General features: G+C 51.0%; 1 protein-coding gene and 1 long non-coding RNA gene across 9 annotated transcripts in view; one reads left to right on the forward strand and one right to left on the reverse strand.

Moving 5' to 3' along the window:
* The window catches only part of Col27a1 (collagen type XXVII alpha 1 chain), a 125,939-nt gene extending 121,827 nt beyond the window's left edge, over positions 1 to 4,112 (forward strand). For both annotated transcript variants that reach the window (XM_046451416.2, XM_046451417.2), the window contains 2 exons: positions 903 to 1,121; positions 2,304 to 4,112. In XM_046451416.2, the coding sequence (XP_046307372.1) occupies positions 903 to 1,121; positions 2,304 to 2,450 (366 nt within the window). In that variant the 3' untranslated portion in view covers positions 2,451 to 4,112. The remainder of the gene's footprint in view (positions 1 to 902; positions 1,122 to 2,303) is intronic.
* A 721-nt stretch (positions 4,113 to 4,833) lies between these two features.
* LOC124097108 (uncharacterized) lies at positions 4,834 to 10,506 on the reverse strand. 7 transcript variants are annotated; one of them, XR_009227421.1, is made up of 4 exons: positions 10,130 to 10,506; positions 8,830 to 9,007; positions 6,470 to 8,723; positions 4,834 to 6,315 (listed from the first exon to the last, which is right to left on the reverse strand). It is a non-coding gene; the product is annotated as an uncharacterized LOC124097108 (long non-coding RNA). The 7 variants fall into 7 exon arrangements; XR_009227424.1 differs by having other exon boundaries at positions 6,470 to 7,236; positions 7,478 to 8,723; positions 8,830 to 10,506; XR_009227422.1 differs by having other exon boundaries at positions 6,470 to 8,344; positions 8,566 to 8,723; positions 8,830 to 10,505.
* Between the last annotated feature and the right edge of the window lie 2,823 nt (positions 10,507 to 13,329).

Raw genomic sequence — 13,329 nt, forward strand, 5'->3', positions numbered from 1 at the left:
AAGCCAAATTTGCCGCTGCCCCTGTAGCCAGAACTCACAGGTCAGCAGGGCCATAGAGACCACTGCAGTCTCCCTCTCCTGTGGCTCGGAGGTCTAGGGGCTGAATGGCAAACCTGCCGTGCATATGGGCAAGGCTGGAGGTGGCGCGGTGACTGCCTATTTGTGTTGCAATTCTCATCAGAAACAATAGCAGGCGTGTTAATCAGCTTTGTGTTACTGTAACAAAACACCTGAGATAGGCAACTTATAAGGAGGAAGGTTTATGTTGGCTCACAGCCCTGAGTTCCAGTCCGTGGTTGGTTGGCCCCGTTGCTTGGAGGCCTGTGGTGAGGCAGGGCATCATGGTGGGAGCAGGGAAGCAGCCGGGAAGCAGCAAAAAAACCTGTAGCCCCTTCAAGGGCAGCCCCAGTGACCTGTCTCCCTTCTACCAGGCTCCACTTCTCAAGGTCCCACCACCTCCCACGATTGGTGGCCAAGCCTTCAACACAAAGGCCTCTGGGACACTTACCTACACCTTAGTTCAGGGAAGGGCCCTGGATTTCAGCGGCACCTAGTCTCGCTGATTGCTCTCGGCTCTGCCTTTGCCAGCACCCCCACCCCCCAGCCTCTTGGGACTTAGGCTTAGAAAGTGCCTCCCGTTTCCTCCGCCCTCCACGGGTCTCCGTCTTGGGCGAGATCCTTCTGCTGTGGGGTCTGCAGACCTTTCTCATTATGCAGCTGAGGGGCTGGGGGACCAGCTCACGTGGACCTCAGTTTCCCAGTCTTTCAAGTGGGCTTACGTGAGGGTTGGGGAAAACTGACCAGGAAAGGGCTTATCCAGGCCCCTCCAGAGAGAGGCAGGAGCCCTGAGAGCGCAGGCACTGCACCCCACCCCTCACCGTCTGTCTCCCCGTCTCCCCCAGGTGGAGTTTGCCGTCAGCCGGGTCCAGATGAACTTCCTGCACCTGCTCAGCTCCGAGGTGACGCAGCACATCACCATCCACTGCCTGAACATGACCGTGTGGCAGGAGACCACGGGCCGCACCCCGGCCAAGCAGGCTGTGCGCTTCCGGGCCTGGAACGGGCAGATCTTTGAAGCTGGGGGTCAGTTCAGGCCAGAGGTGTCCATGGACGGCTGTAAGGTAATCAGCAGAGCCCATGGAAGACGGGGAAACTTGCGTGAAAAAACTTGTTTGTATGTCTAACAGTCCTATACTGTGCCAGCGTGCGACAGGTATGGACGTATGTCACTTTTATTTCTATGTAATATTTTTATTAGAACAATTTCAGAAGTTGTTTTTATTCACTTTTATTCCTCCAGGAACTTCCTAAGGGGAGGTCTGGGCTGGGAAAAATTATGCAGACTAATAGAGAAGGTACTCACCTCTAAGGCGTCTTTGTGAGTTCCCCCCACTGATCAGTACATCCAAATTCTGTTTTGGGTTTGTGTGTGGACATGATTTATGACAAAGTTGGCCTTGCAGAATAGTGAATGGGGAAAGGTTGGTCTTTCTGATAAATTGTGTTAAGACAATACCATTTCTGTAAAAAAAATAAAAATAAAAAAATAAAATAGATAAAAGCAATAAATTCTGATACTAAGCACAAAAATCGAGATAGATATTAGAACTAAGTTTTTTAGCAGGTAACATGGGACAGTGTGTCCATGAGTGTGGGATAAAGAAAGCCAGCGTTCTGCATGTGTGATCCCATCTCCTGATGGGCTTAATTCTGCACCAGTTTAACTCTCTAAGCCGTCTTCTTTGCAAATTCTCGACAGAGGACATATTTCTTTGGTCCCACCTTGCCAGGCTCATTTCTTCTCCAGATAGTCTGTCATTTCTAAATGCTCCAAACCAGCTGGATTTGCAGGGGGAGGGGAGATAAAATCATCAAAATGTAAAAACCAGTTTTACACGATTGAACCAAAACCATAATGCACAGTGATCATGAGGATGTGAGGAGACCAACGTTCCTGTATGAAACGATTGGAGAAAAGAAATGGGTCGAGCTTTCTGGAAAGCTTCTGTGTATAGATGTATATCCAATACATGTCTCAAACTTCACATGTGGACCTATTCTTTGGTCCAGCAATTTTACCTCTAGAACGTTCTGTAGAATGTGCAGAAAGGTTTGGTTACTGTTCATTAAGCATCACTCGGGAGAGTAAAAATATGGGAGCAAAGTAGATGTGCCAGTACAGGTCATTGCTGTGGTGAGTGGCGTGGAGCCTTGCGGAGCAGGAGGAGGGCCATGGCAGAGGCCCTGAGCGTGATGGGAGGCTCAGGGGCACCTGATACCTGTACCTCTTCCTCCACCCACAGGTCCTGGATGGCCACTGGCACCAGACGCTCTTCACCTTCCGGACGCAGGACCCCCAGCAGCTGCCCATTGTCAGTGTGGACAACCTCCCCCCTGCCTCACCAGGGAAGCAGTACCGCCTGGAAGTTGGCCCTGCGTGCTTCCTCTGACCCTGGCCTCCTGGTGCCTGTGGCCTTGTGGCAGAGGAAGGAGGAGGAGGCCAGGCCGGGTACTGAGGGCGGTGGCCCCAGGAGAGGCAGCCCCCTGCTCTGCCCGAGGGGTCCCTAGATCTTGTCTGCTCAGCAGCAGGGGAAGGGGGGTAGCAGGGCACAGAGTGTCCTTGGGAAGAGCCCATCGCAGCTCACCCCCAAAGACCAACCAAAGAGCCAGCGAGTCTGCCGAGCCCGCACCCCGCCTCGGCCCCCGGCCGACCCCAGCCCGGTGGCTGCCGGCTTCCCTCCCCGGCCTCCTGCCCAGAGAGCCCCACGTCCAAGCCAGCTGGGGGGAAGGGGTACCCCGTCAGCCGGCCCTGCCAGGGAGCTTTTGATGTGCAATATTAGAAAGGAGACATGAAAAAGGAGAGAAGGAAAGAGAGAAGAATATATATATTATTATTATTTAAACAGACCCAAAGAAGGTGTGTTACTATTTTTTCACCTGGGAAAGAGGTGAGAGGGTGAGGAAGAGCAGCGGGGTGGGGAAGGCGAGATCCTGGGGCGGGGGGTCCCCACTTTTGCTACCTCCACTGTGAAATCGCCGGTGCTCGCAATCGTCTCGCAGTGTAAGTGATTTTTTTTTTAAGGAAAAAAAAAAAAACCTATTTAAGATTCTGAAGGTGCTACTATTTTTGCCACAGACTTCGAAGAAACTTTTTTGATGTGGGACACAGTTCACATGGTTCTCTGTCCTCCAAATGACAAAGTTTGGAGGAATCGTTCTGTCTTCCTAGTGTTGTCTTTATGCTTGTCCGGTAATCTGCTAAGGAGGAAAAAAAAGAAAGAAAAAAGAAAAAAAGAAAAGGAAAAAATGAAACAACAACAAAAACCCTACCAGAAACCGGAAGAAGAGGGCTTTCCCTTTAACTTATGGACTTGGAAATGTCTGTCCTTGTACAAAGCGTCTTGGTGTGGCCTTCGGGGTCCTGGAGGGAGGTTGTTGCCCTGGAGAGGCCTGGGAGCAGCCTTGACCTTGGAGAAACCAGTGCCAAGGGCGGTGTTGGCTGGGGCTAGCCTCGGAATGTAAATATTGAACCATCTCACGAAACTGGGAACGAAGCTCAGCTCTCCCTCCCAGGAGCCGGTCCCCCTGGGCAGCTGTCCCTCCTGCTTTCTCAGTGTTGTTAAACTCTGCAGAAACCCGCTGTCAACGTGGGTGTCAATTGGGGCTGGGGAGAAAAGAATTATTCTTGGCCACCTGCGTGCGGTGGCATTCACAATGATCTGGATTGTACCCTATCAGGGCCTGGGTTGGATTTTGAAGTTATTTGAACTATGAAATTATTTTTATGGAAGGAGGAAAATTATATGGAAGTCTCTGAGTATTTCTAATGGTGTCTCTTGGGGAATTGGGTTTGGTCTGCAATATTTAATACCTCACTCGGCCCCCACTGCCCCCCTCCACTGTCCCAGCCTGGGCGCTCCCCTCTGGGGCTCATCTCAGCGCTGTGTCCCCATGGTACCAGACTCCACCGGGCCCCTGTCCCATCTCGGGTTTATCTGCTGTCCTCGTGTTTGTCTGTCCCGATGTCGGTGTGTGGAAGCCCCAGTGCGTTCCGCCTCTCCTTTTCCCTTCCGGATTTTAAATAAATATTTAAAACTGAGGCAACAGAATGACATGTCTGTGGTCATGTGCTTCTTTGCAAAGCTGGGTGGGCAGTTTCTGGCAGGGTGTGGTGGAGGGCAGATGCTCCAAGGGTGCCCTACTAGGTGGTGACACCCAAGGGCACAGAGGCGGAAGTAGATCGGGGTGTCCTGGGCCTGGCTGTCTCCAAATCCCCCAGAGAAGGTGCGTCCTGAACCCGACAACTTCAACAGCCTCTCCTGCTCCTTGTCCTCCCCCTCCTCTTCCTCCTCCTCCTCTTCCTCCTCCTCCTCTTCCTCTTCCTCCTCTCCTCTTCCTCCTCCCCCTCCTCTTCCTCCTCCCCCTCCTCTTCCTCCTCCTCCTCTTCTTCCTCCTCTTGTTCCTCTTCCTCCTCCCCCTCCTCTTCCTCCTCCCCCTCCTCTTCCTCCTCCTCCTCTTCCTCCTCCTCCTTCCTCTTCCTCCTCTCCTCTTCTTCCTCCCCCTCCTCTTCCTCCTCCTCCTCCTCTTCCTCTTCCTCTTCCTCCTCCTCCTCTTCCTCCTCCTCCTTCCTCTTCCTCCTCTCCTCTTCTTCCTCCCCCTCCTCTTCCTCCCCCTCCTCTTCCTCCTCCTCCTCCTCCTCTTCCTCTTCCTCCTCCTCTTCCTTCTCTTCCTCCTCCTCCTCTTCCTCATCCTCTTCCTCCTCCTCCTCTTCCTCCTCCTCCTCCCCTTTCTCCTCCTCCTGCTCCTCCTCTCCCCCTCCTCCTCCTCCTCCTTCGTATCAGTACTTGCAGTATGGGGGTCCAACCCCGGCCAGTGCCCCTGCTAGGCAGACCACCCAGAGTTAGTGCCCAGGCCTCACCTCCAGCATTTGGTAGCCCCGGCCATTCCTTGGCTTCCAGTCTCTTCCTCAAAGGTCAGGGGTCAGGGGGCATTCTCCCTGTTTCTCTGTGTTCACATTTTTCAGAAGGACACCAGGCATATGACTTGGCCACACCCTAATGACCAGGACTCATTGGCAATGGGACAGGGCCCAGCCTTCAGGACCGGTTGTGGGGGAGGGATGAGTGTGTGCTTTGGTGGCCATGCTGGGGATGAACCTGGGAAGGGGTGAAACCTGGGGACCCCTTGTCACTGAGAAAGGGTGTCCTGGGAAGGATTCAGGATGCCTTCCTCCTCCCTCGTCCTCCAGGTCAGACAGTTTTGGAGGTTTGTCATTTCCCTGTCCTGAGGGTTATCAATTTCCATACCCTTCAGACCCTCCCTCCAAATAAGGTCACATTCCCAGGTACTGATGGGGGTCAGGACTTCAGCAGATTTCCTGGGGAATACAATCCAGCCATGATGCACAGGGAGGACATACACCCAGGTTACCATGAGCAATTGTTATTTTTGAGGCAAAATATATATAAGATAGAGTTGGCCAGGAATGAATGACAGTTGGTACATTCTCAGTGTTCTGTCCCCCACCTAGTTCCATACACTCTCACCCCCCTGAAGGAAACCCGACATCTCTTTAGCAACCACTCCCATCGCTGCCTCCCCAGAACCTACAAAACCACCACCTAACTTTCTGCCTCTGTTGCTTCATTTATGCTGGATATTTCGTTTGGACGGAATCCTACAATATGTACCCTTTGGTGACATGTTCTGTCAGCGTGATGCTTTTAAGGTCATCCATGCCGTATCATATATGGGTACTTCACTCCTTTTCCCTACAAGATGCCATTGTGTTATTCCAGAACAATCCAGCCTCAGGGAATGCACCTGGCACCCGAGGTACAATGAGCATCAGGAAAGAGGAAGACGGATGGGAGCCGCCCCCCAGCACAGTTCACCTGGGGTTACTCACAGAAGCATTGTCCTGGGCAGCAGTGAGACCAAGAGGGTGCCTGTAGTTTAGGTCAGCTGGAGGGGTGACTTCATCTTCACTGGCTTGTACCTGGTTTACCCTGAGCTTACATCAAAGGGTCAGGCACAGTCCCGGCACAGGGACCACCCTGACCCCCCCCACACACCTGTCCAGTGGTTGTCTGTTTGTAGTGTGCTTGAAGCTCCGTAGGCAAAACCCCAAGGGGTACTGGGGAGCCATCATGGTGGTGCTGAGTGTAGATGGTCACGTCAAGCTAATCCAAACCGTAGGCGAGCACAGACGTGCGCCTCTGTGGGCCAGCTGATGGACGTCTGGGCTGAGTCCCCTGGAGTTTCTTGGGAGAAGTCACAAAGCAGCCACCTTGGAAGAGGTGCAGGAGTGAAGGCCTGGGAGAGACGGGCCAGATTCAGCAAATGAAAACCCAAGGTGCTCAAATAAACTTCAATTTCAGATTTTAAAAAATCACCTTTTGAGTGTAAGTGTGCTCCGTGTCATATTTGCAATATGTTTAAAGAAAGAAAAAAAAAAAACTTATCTTACATTTAAACTTGTCTGGGTTGACTGTCGGAAATCCACGTCTCCTGACTCTTGGGTTCTGATTTCTTTCTTTCTTAACTCTCTCCTCCTTCCCTGGGAAGTTGATGCATCTGAACTTTCCAACCTTTTCTACCTAAGAGAAGGAACAGGTCTCGAGCAGTTGGCTTCATACTGGGGACCGGAGGTTTTCAAACCCGCCTCGGCTGTCCCACTGCTCAGCCTCCTCGAGCTCCCGCTCTGCCACCTGCCCCAGACAGCAGCCCCAGGGGTGCCCTGCCCAGGCCCAGGAGCTGTACTACAGGGCTGGGATGCCTGGTCTGGAAGGCACCGAGACTGCCACATCCAGGGCACACTCCACCCTATTGCATAGAGGGTGACCCAAGCCCAGAGCAGAGCCTGGGTCACAGGGGAAGGCGAAGGCAGAGCCAGGGCCTAGACCCAGCACCACTGGCTGCTCTGTGAGGTGCATTGACCAGAAGCCACACCCAGAGCTCGTTTAAGCCAGGAATTCTCAGCCTGGCCCCAAAACTGGGAAATCACAAACCCTGAGGCCCCATGGCCTGCGCTGTGCCAAACCCCTTCGGAAGTTCTGGTGCACACCGAAGTCCCCAGGACAGTGGCACTGTGCTATCTCCTGAGGTTGAAAGATGGTTTCCGAGTGGTGCACCCCTGTCGTCCCTGTGGCTCGGGAGGCTGAGGCAAGAGGATCCCGAGTCCAAAGCCAGTCTCAGCAAAAGTGAGGCACTAAGTGATTCAGCGAGACCCTGTCTCTAAATAAAACACAAATTAGAGCTGGGCATGGGGCTCGGTGGTCATGTGCCCCTGAGTTCAACCCCTGGTGCACAAAAAAAACCAGAAAACAAACAACCCAACAAACAAACAACCAAAGCAACAACAATAAAAAGGTCTTGAGAATGGAGAGAATGTTCTTTTCGTTTCTTGGACAGATAATCAGAAACAAAATTGGGCTGGAATGGCCCATTTCCTCACCCATTCCTGAGACCTCCGTACCCTTGTGCCTTCAGATGGTGGCCTGGGGTCTCAGTGTGCTTCCCTGGGTGTTCCCCCACAGGCAGCTGCAGGAGGGCAGGAGAGGGGCCTTGCTCTCTAGCCACAGAGGGCAGCCCCTGGAAAGCAGCCCGACCTGCTGAAGGACCTCTCCTCTTCATTTCCTTGACAAGCCACTGGGCACCTTCTCCATGTCGAGTCGTATGGGGACACTGGGCTCTGGAGCAATCCGATAGTGCGTCTGAGTGGCTCAAAGTCTGAGGACTCAGCTGGAGGGGACGAGCCTCGTCTGCACGCTGGAAATAGCAAGGGGCTTCCCATGGGCCCGGGGCAGGCTAGGGGTCTGAGGCCCAGAGGGGCAGCAAGACCAGCCATGGTTTGCACAGAAGAGCAGGGCGTGGGGCTGCCACATCGGGGGTGAGCCGTGTTGGGACTCTGGAGCACAGCTGTCCGGGTGGCACCCGGCTGGGGGGTGGGGCAGGACCCAGGGGTGCACCCCAGTCAGCGTCCCGGAGAGCAGACCAGCGAGAGGGACAGATGGGAAAGACGAAGGGGCTGTGTAAAAGCTGTGGCACTACAATCAGACTGGTCTCCGATCCGCAGGCCCTGTGACCTGGCCAGTGAGGATATTGGGGCGAGGCCAGTTCATTCCTGGCAGGGACAGGGGGGCAGGCTGGGAAGGACTTCCTGGACCAGCAGTCCCCCAGGTCCCAATCTCCTGTTGCACAACAGGTGTACCCAGGAAGTACCTGTGTCAGGAAGTACCCAGGGTGGACTCCCCGGCTGAGCTGACGCCAGGGGAAAGCCCAGGTGGCCCTGCAAGATCTGTGCCCATAGCCCTGTCCAGCCACAGTGACCAGCGACCAGATTCTGGGAAAGTGAGGGAAAGAGAGCCAGAAGGGAGGGGCTGGCCGAGGAGCAGTCTGACGTCCTGACGGGGCCCAGCCCTGGGCGTTGGGCGGGGGCTCCTTCTCGCTCTCTGGGCCTCAGTTTCTCTCTGTGAAGTGGAGACGGGGCCCTCCCCGGCCTGCCAGCCACAGAGGGGCTAGTTTTCCTAATAGGAAGATGAACACGGGGAATGGGTGACCTACCTTCAGCTGCCTTGTGTCCTGTCCAACCCAACAATGGCCCCCGCAGATGACCACGCTGCAACTCTGCAGGCGCCACCGTCCTGGTACTGTGCGGTGGGACACGCTCACACTCGATGGCCTTGCAAGCGACTCTGGCCTTTCACACGAGGAGGCTGAGTCTAAAGAGGCCACATGGTCCGTGGCTTGAGCAGATCTTCCTGCCTGATTTCTCGGGCCAGACACGGCGCCCGGGCCTCCCTAATGGGGATCCCTGGCTTTGCTCACCATCCCCTGTGGTGGTCCACGTGGAAGGCGGGGCCGGTTGGACCTCAGACTCAAGTTCAGCAGAGGCCTTGACGGAGAAAGGCAGGAAGTGGCTTTTTCAGAGGGTGCATTTCCCAGGTTACCTGCGGCTCACCTGCCGTGTGGCCTGTCACCAGGTCATTGCGCCTTTCTGAGCTGCCTGTACAATGGGGAAACAACCTGCATTAGGTGCTCGTGCCTCTCGGTACCTTTAAAAAGAGACCATAAGCTGCAGTCACTGTCTTGCACCAGCAGAGCAGGCGCCTGGCTTTCTCCCCCCCCGCCACCCCAGCTTGGCATCAAAGTCAAGGTGACGGCTGTTCGATCAGTGGAACTGAGAAGGAAGTTTGTTTCATGTAACAAGCATTTTGCAAATATGAACTCTTTAAATCTTTAGGACAACTGAATGAAGTCAGCTTAATATTGTCTCCATTTTACAGGTAGAGATATTCAGGCCCAGAGCAGTTAAGAAACTTGCCCAAGGTCACACAGCTAGCAAATGGTAATGCCCAGGGGATGCTTCACCACCAGCCTGGACTTCCCTGAGGGTTTTTTTCTCTCTCTTTATTTCCCCGTGAACTTTTGACACTGAGCCAAGGCCGGATGGAGAGATAGGTTAGGAAGGGCTGACCAAGAAGACTGCAGAGACCCTTAAGAATCCCAAGGATGTAAGGAGAAGGGGCGAATTGAACTGAGCCAGGGTGGGCATGGGGTACACTTGGAGAACTGTCTACACGACCTCTTGGGTGGAGAGTGAGACCCCCGAAGGGCAGCCTGAGCAACAGTGGGGACAGCGGGGAGCCTCGTTCCTTCAAGGGAGGCACTGGGGTTACTCAGAGTCAGGCCTTGGGGAGCTGGGACTCCCTCTGCTCACCCCTCTGCCCATGAACCAAAATAGGAGCCCAGAGATGTTGGCCTAAATCCCTAAGCATTAAAGTCAAAGTATATACATAAAGCCTTGGGAATTCAGTTAATTAAATATTTAAATCTTGTCCAAAAGGTTTGTATAACTGAAGAAATTTAAGAGGATAGCATTTAACCTTTGGTGGCCAACGCCAGGTAACTGATTCATGCTGATGGTTGTGCCCTGGGCCTGGCCACAGATTCAGGAATAATGGGAATGATTTAATATTGCAAAAGGTTTTTCAGCAACCTTGTGCAATAGCTGCAAATTCTGCCTATTTTAAAATCAGGAAGATGTCCCCAGTGCATGCTGAGAGGAAAGGTGTCACAGTTAAAGCTTCATCCCGGGGTTTCATAAACTGACTTCCAGATCACTCACAAATAATCAAATCAAGCCTTTATTGAAACACACTGGTGGCGGCTGACCAGAACATAAAGCTGTTCCCCTGATCAGCCCCGAACAATTTCAAGGGCTCTCTTTATAAGCCTGAAAACCGCAAAAGGGATGTTTGGGGTCTAGCCAATGCAAGGCAAGCCAGGTTACCGAAGCGGGAGAGTGGGGTCAAGTGGTAGGAAGCCTAACCAATCACAGTTAGCCCAGTCACCCCAGTTACAGAAACAGAGCCCCGTTACCCTAGTTACAGAAACAATGCCCCATTAGGTAGTTCCGTGTTCTTAAAGGTTTCTATAGAAAAAGGAAAAGAACATCTTGCCCCAGTCATGACCCTTCTACTTGGCATGGTTGTTTTACAGGATGAAGTCTTTGGCTTGACTATCACATCTCCCACTGGTTTTAGCAGGTTTGATGTCAATCTTGCCCATCATTAGACCTTGGTTTTTTCCCCACCTTTCTGTGTCTAAGGGACCACACTGGGCTTGCAAGACCATAAGCTGGACCTCACCTCCACTCTTGTGGAGAGAGTTCTTAAGAGGCAGGGTCCTACAGTAATCCCAATCAGGAGAAGGACTAGGGGCCCAGCTATGGCTGAGATGATGGTAGTCAACCAAGGGGACCAGAGAATAGGTTTTGGAACCAATTGCCCGAAGCTTCTCGTGCTTTCTCTCTTTCCTTTAACCTGTTTCTCACTAGTGCCAAACTGTCCTTTATTATCCCAGAATGGTTTGCATAGAAACAACAAATTTCCCCTAGGGCCATACAAAGTCCTCCTTGTTTTAGAAAGAGAAGATCTAGACCCCCGTCTGTTTTGTAAGACTATTTCTGTCAGAGAGTCCAGTGAAACCTCTAGTTTGGAGATTGACCTTTCTAGTTTTCCTAAGTCTATATCGAGGGACTTAAAATTTTCAGAGCCTCTGATAAGAGCTGCAGTTCCTAAAGCAGTAGATCCAGCTATTCCCAATGCAGCCAGGAGGGGAACTAAAATGGGGGCAGCCTGTCTGTGTCGGTAAATCAGTGGGCCCTGGCCTTGTAATAAGTCCAGGTGTGGGGCTGGGGTTGTGGCTCAGGGGTTGAGCGCTCGCCTACCATGCATGAGGCACCAGGTTCGATCCTCAGCACCACATAAAAATAAAATAAAGACATTGTGTCCACCTATAACTAAAAACTAAATATTTTAAAAAAATAAATCCAGGTGTTCTTTTCATTTTACTCCATCAAAATAGTAGGTTTGAGGAAATAAATGGATTGTGATACATAGTTCAGAGCTCTTGATAGCTTGGAGATTTAGGCAAGGAGTTAGTCCAGATGTGCAGGAAAACTGAATTCCCTTGGGAGAAACAAGAAAGTATGGCTCAGTGGTCGATCGCAGTGGGACCCCAGAAGCACAATTTTTGGTGAACGGGGAGTTGTCCCACTTATAAGTTGGGTTGTGGAAGCAAGTGTCTCTTCCTGGGAGATCACCCAGGGTGATCTTGGGAGCAGTTCCCCAGGTACATCTTCCTGAGCCAGACATAATTGTGAATATCTATACCGACCGTAACTTCCCCTCTAATGTTAGGGACCTCCTACTGCTGTAAGGAAAAAGGATGATGACCGTTCTTGCTGCTTTGAGCTGAGAGGGGGCAGTGGGAAAGCAGCTTGGAGTCCCTTTTTAGAAATTGCATGGGTCTAGGAGTCCATGGTAAAAATCTGGCTCAGGAAGAACAGGATGTAAATTCACCTGGAGTGGGCACTTCTATGAGAGAAGCAAAAAGACATGAGTGCTGAAGTAAGATTCATACAAAATAGCAGTCGTAGCATTTGAAACCTGTCCATGAATATCATGAAAATGACAGAAATTAATAATCATTTACCAGGAGGCGGAAGACCTGAGAAATCGACCTGACTCAGAGGGCAAGAGCCAAATATTGGTTTTCTTGACTCCTTTATTTTAACCTAAACCCCCATAACAAGGCCTAACAAAGCCTAATAAGGCCCCCTTTTTCGGGAACATAAATCTTTAACATTGTCAGAATTATCAGGAATGTAGACACAACATTTAGTTAAATTAGTTAATGTCATCTGATTTTTGTAAAAATACCTTTTTGGCATGACCTCAGTGTTCAGTAAAGATCCCTTTGTTACTTAGGGTTAGATAATTATATTAATAAACATTGATTACATCTACCTGTGTAGGAGGTTAGGAAGATCTGTAGGCCTTAAACTGACTAAAAACTTCTGACTCTGGCAGTTTTTATTGATAGTTATCAGGCATTCTTGCCTAAGAATCTTTTTTTTTTTTTTTTTTTTTGTCTCCAGTCTTACTTATTGTTGGGGGTGTTAACACTAGTGTACATCTTAAGTTACATTAAAATAACTGTTGTTTCTTTTTAAATGCCCAGGAATGGCTGTGCTTTGGTTTTAACTGTTTTTTTTCCTAGGGGTTTACGACCAGGTTGGTCCAAGTGACCTTGTTCCTACCTTTTGGTAAGAGTCAGCTGAGTTTCCTTGGAGGACATTCTTGGGGAACTTGTGAGCAGCATTTTAGCTCTGCTAGTGTCATCTGCATTAGGATGGGTCAAGGTCTTGCTGACCATGCGGCTTCCCTTGGAAGTACCAGGCATGTCTCCCCTGTTCAATGACCCTCCTCTTTTGCAGCATGGACACTCATTGGCTTTTTGCTCTCCAGGGGTCTCATTAGTCTCCCTTATCGGGAGGTTATGTGGCTGGAGTTGTAAAGCTCTTCCCCTGTCCTGGGTTCAGGCTGACTCAGAGGGCAAGAGCCAAATATTGGTTTCCTTGGCCCCTTTATTTAACCTAAATGTTTAAGTCTTGGCCTTAAACATCCAGCAAGTCAGACTTACCAGTCTTAAACTAAGAATACTGGGCTTTAACTTTAATGTTTATAACTTTATAGTTTTTTTTTTACATAACGCAATATCCTTATTTTATTTATTTATTTTTATTTATTTTCAGAGAGAGAGAGAGAATTTTTCAATATTTATTTTTCAGTCTTTGGCAGACACAACATCCTTATTTTATTTGTATGTAGTGCTGAGGATCGAACCCAGCGCTGCGCGCATGCCAGGTGAGCATGCCACCACTTGAGCCACATCCCCAGCCCCTTTATTTTATTTATTGATTCCTGTAATGCTGAGGTTTGAACCCAGTGCCTCACCCAGGCAAGGCAAGCACTCTACTGC

Source organism: Marmota monax, unplaced genomic scaffold (assembly GCF_021218885.2).
Source record: "Marmota monax isolate L192 unplaced genomic scaffold, Marmota_monax_Labrador192_F-V1.1 WCK01_AAM20220418_F8-fsc00020, whole genome shotgun sequence".
In the NCBI taxonomy this organism is placed as follows: Eukaryota; Metazoa; Chordata; class Mammalia; order Rodentia; family Sciuridae; genus Marmota; species Marmota monax.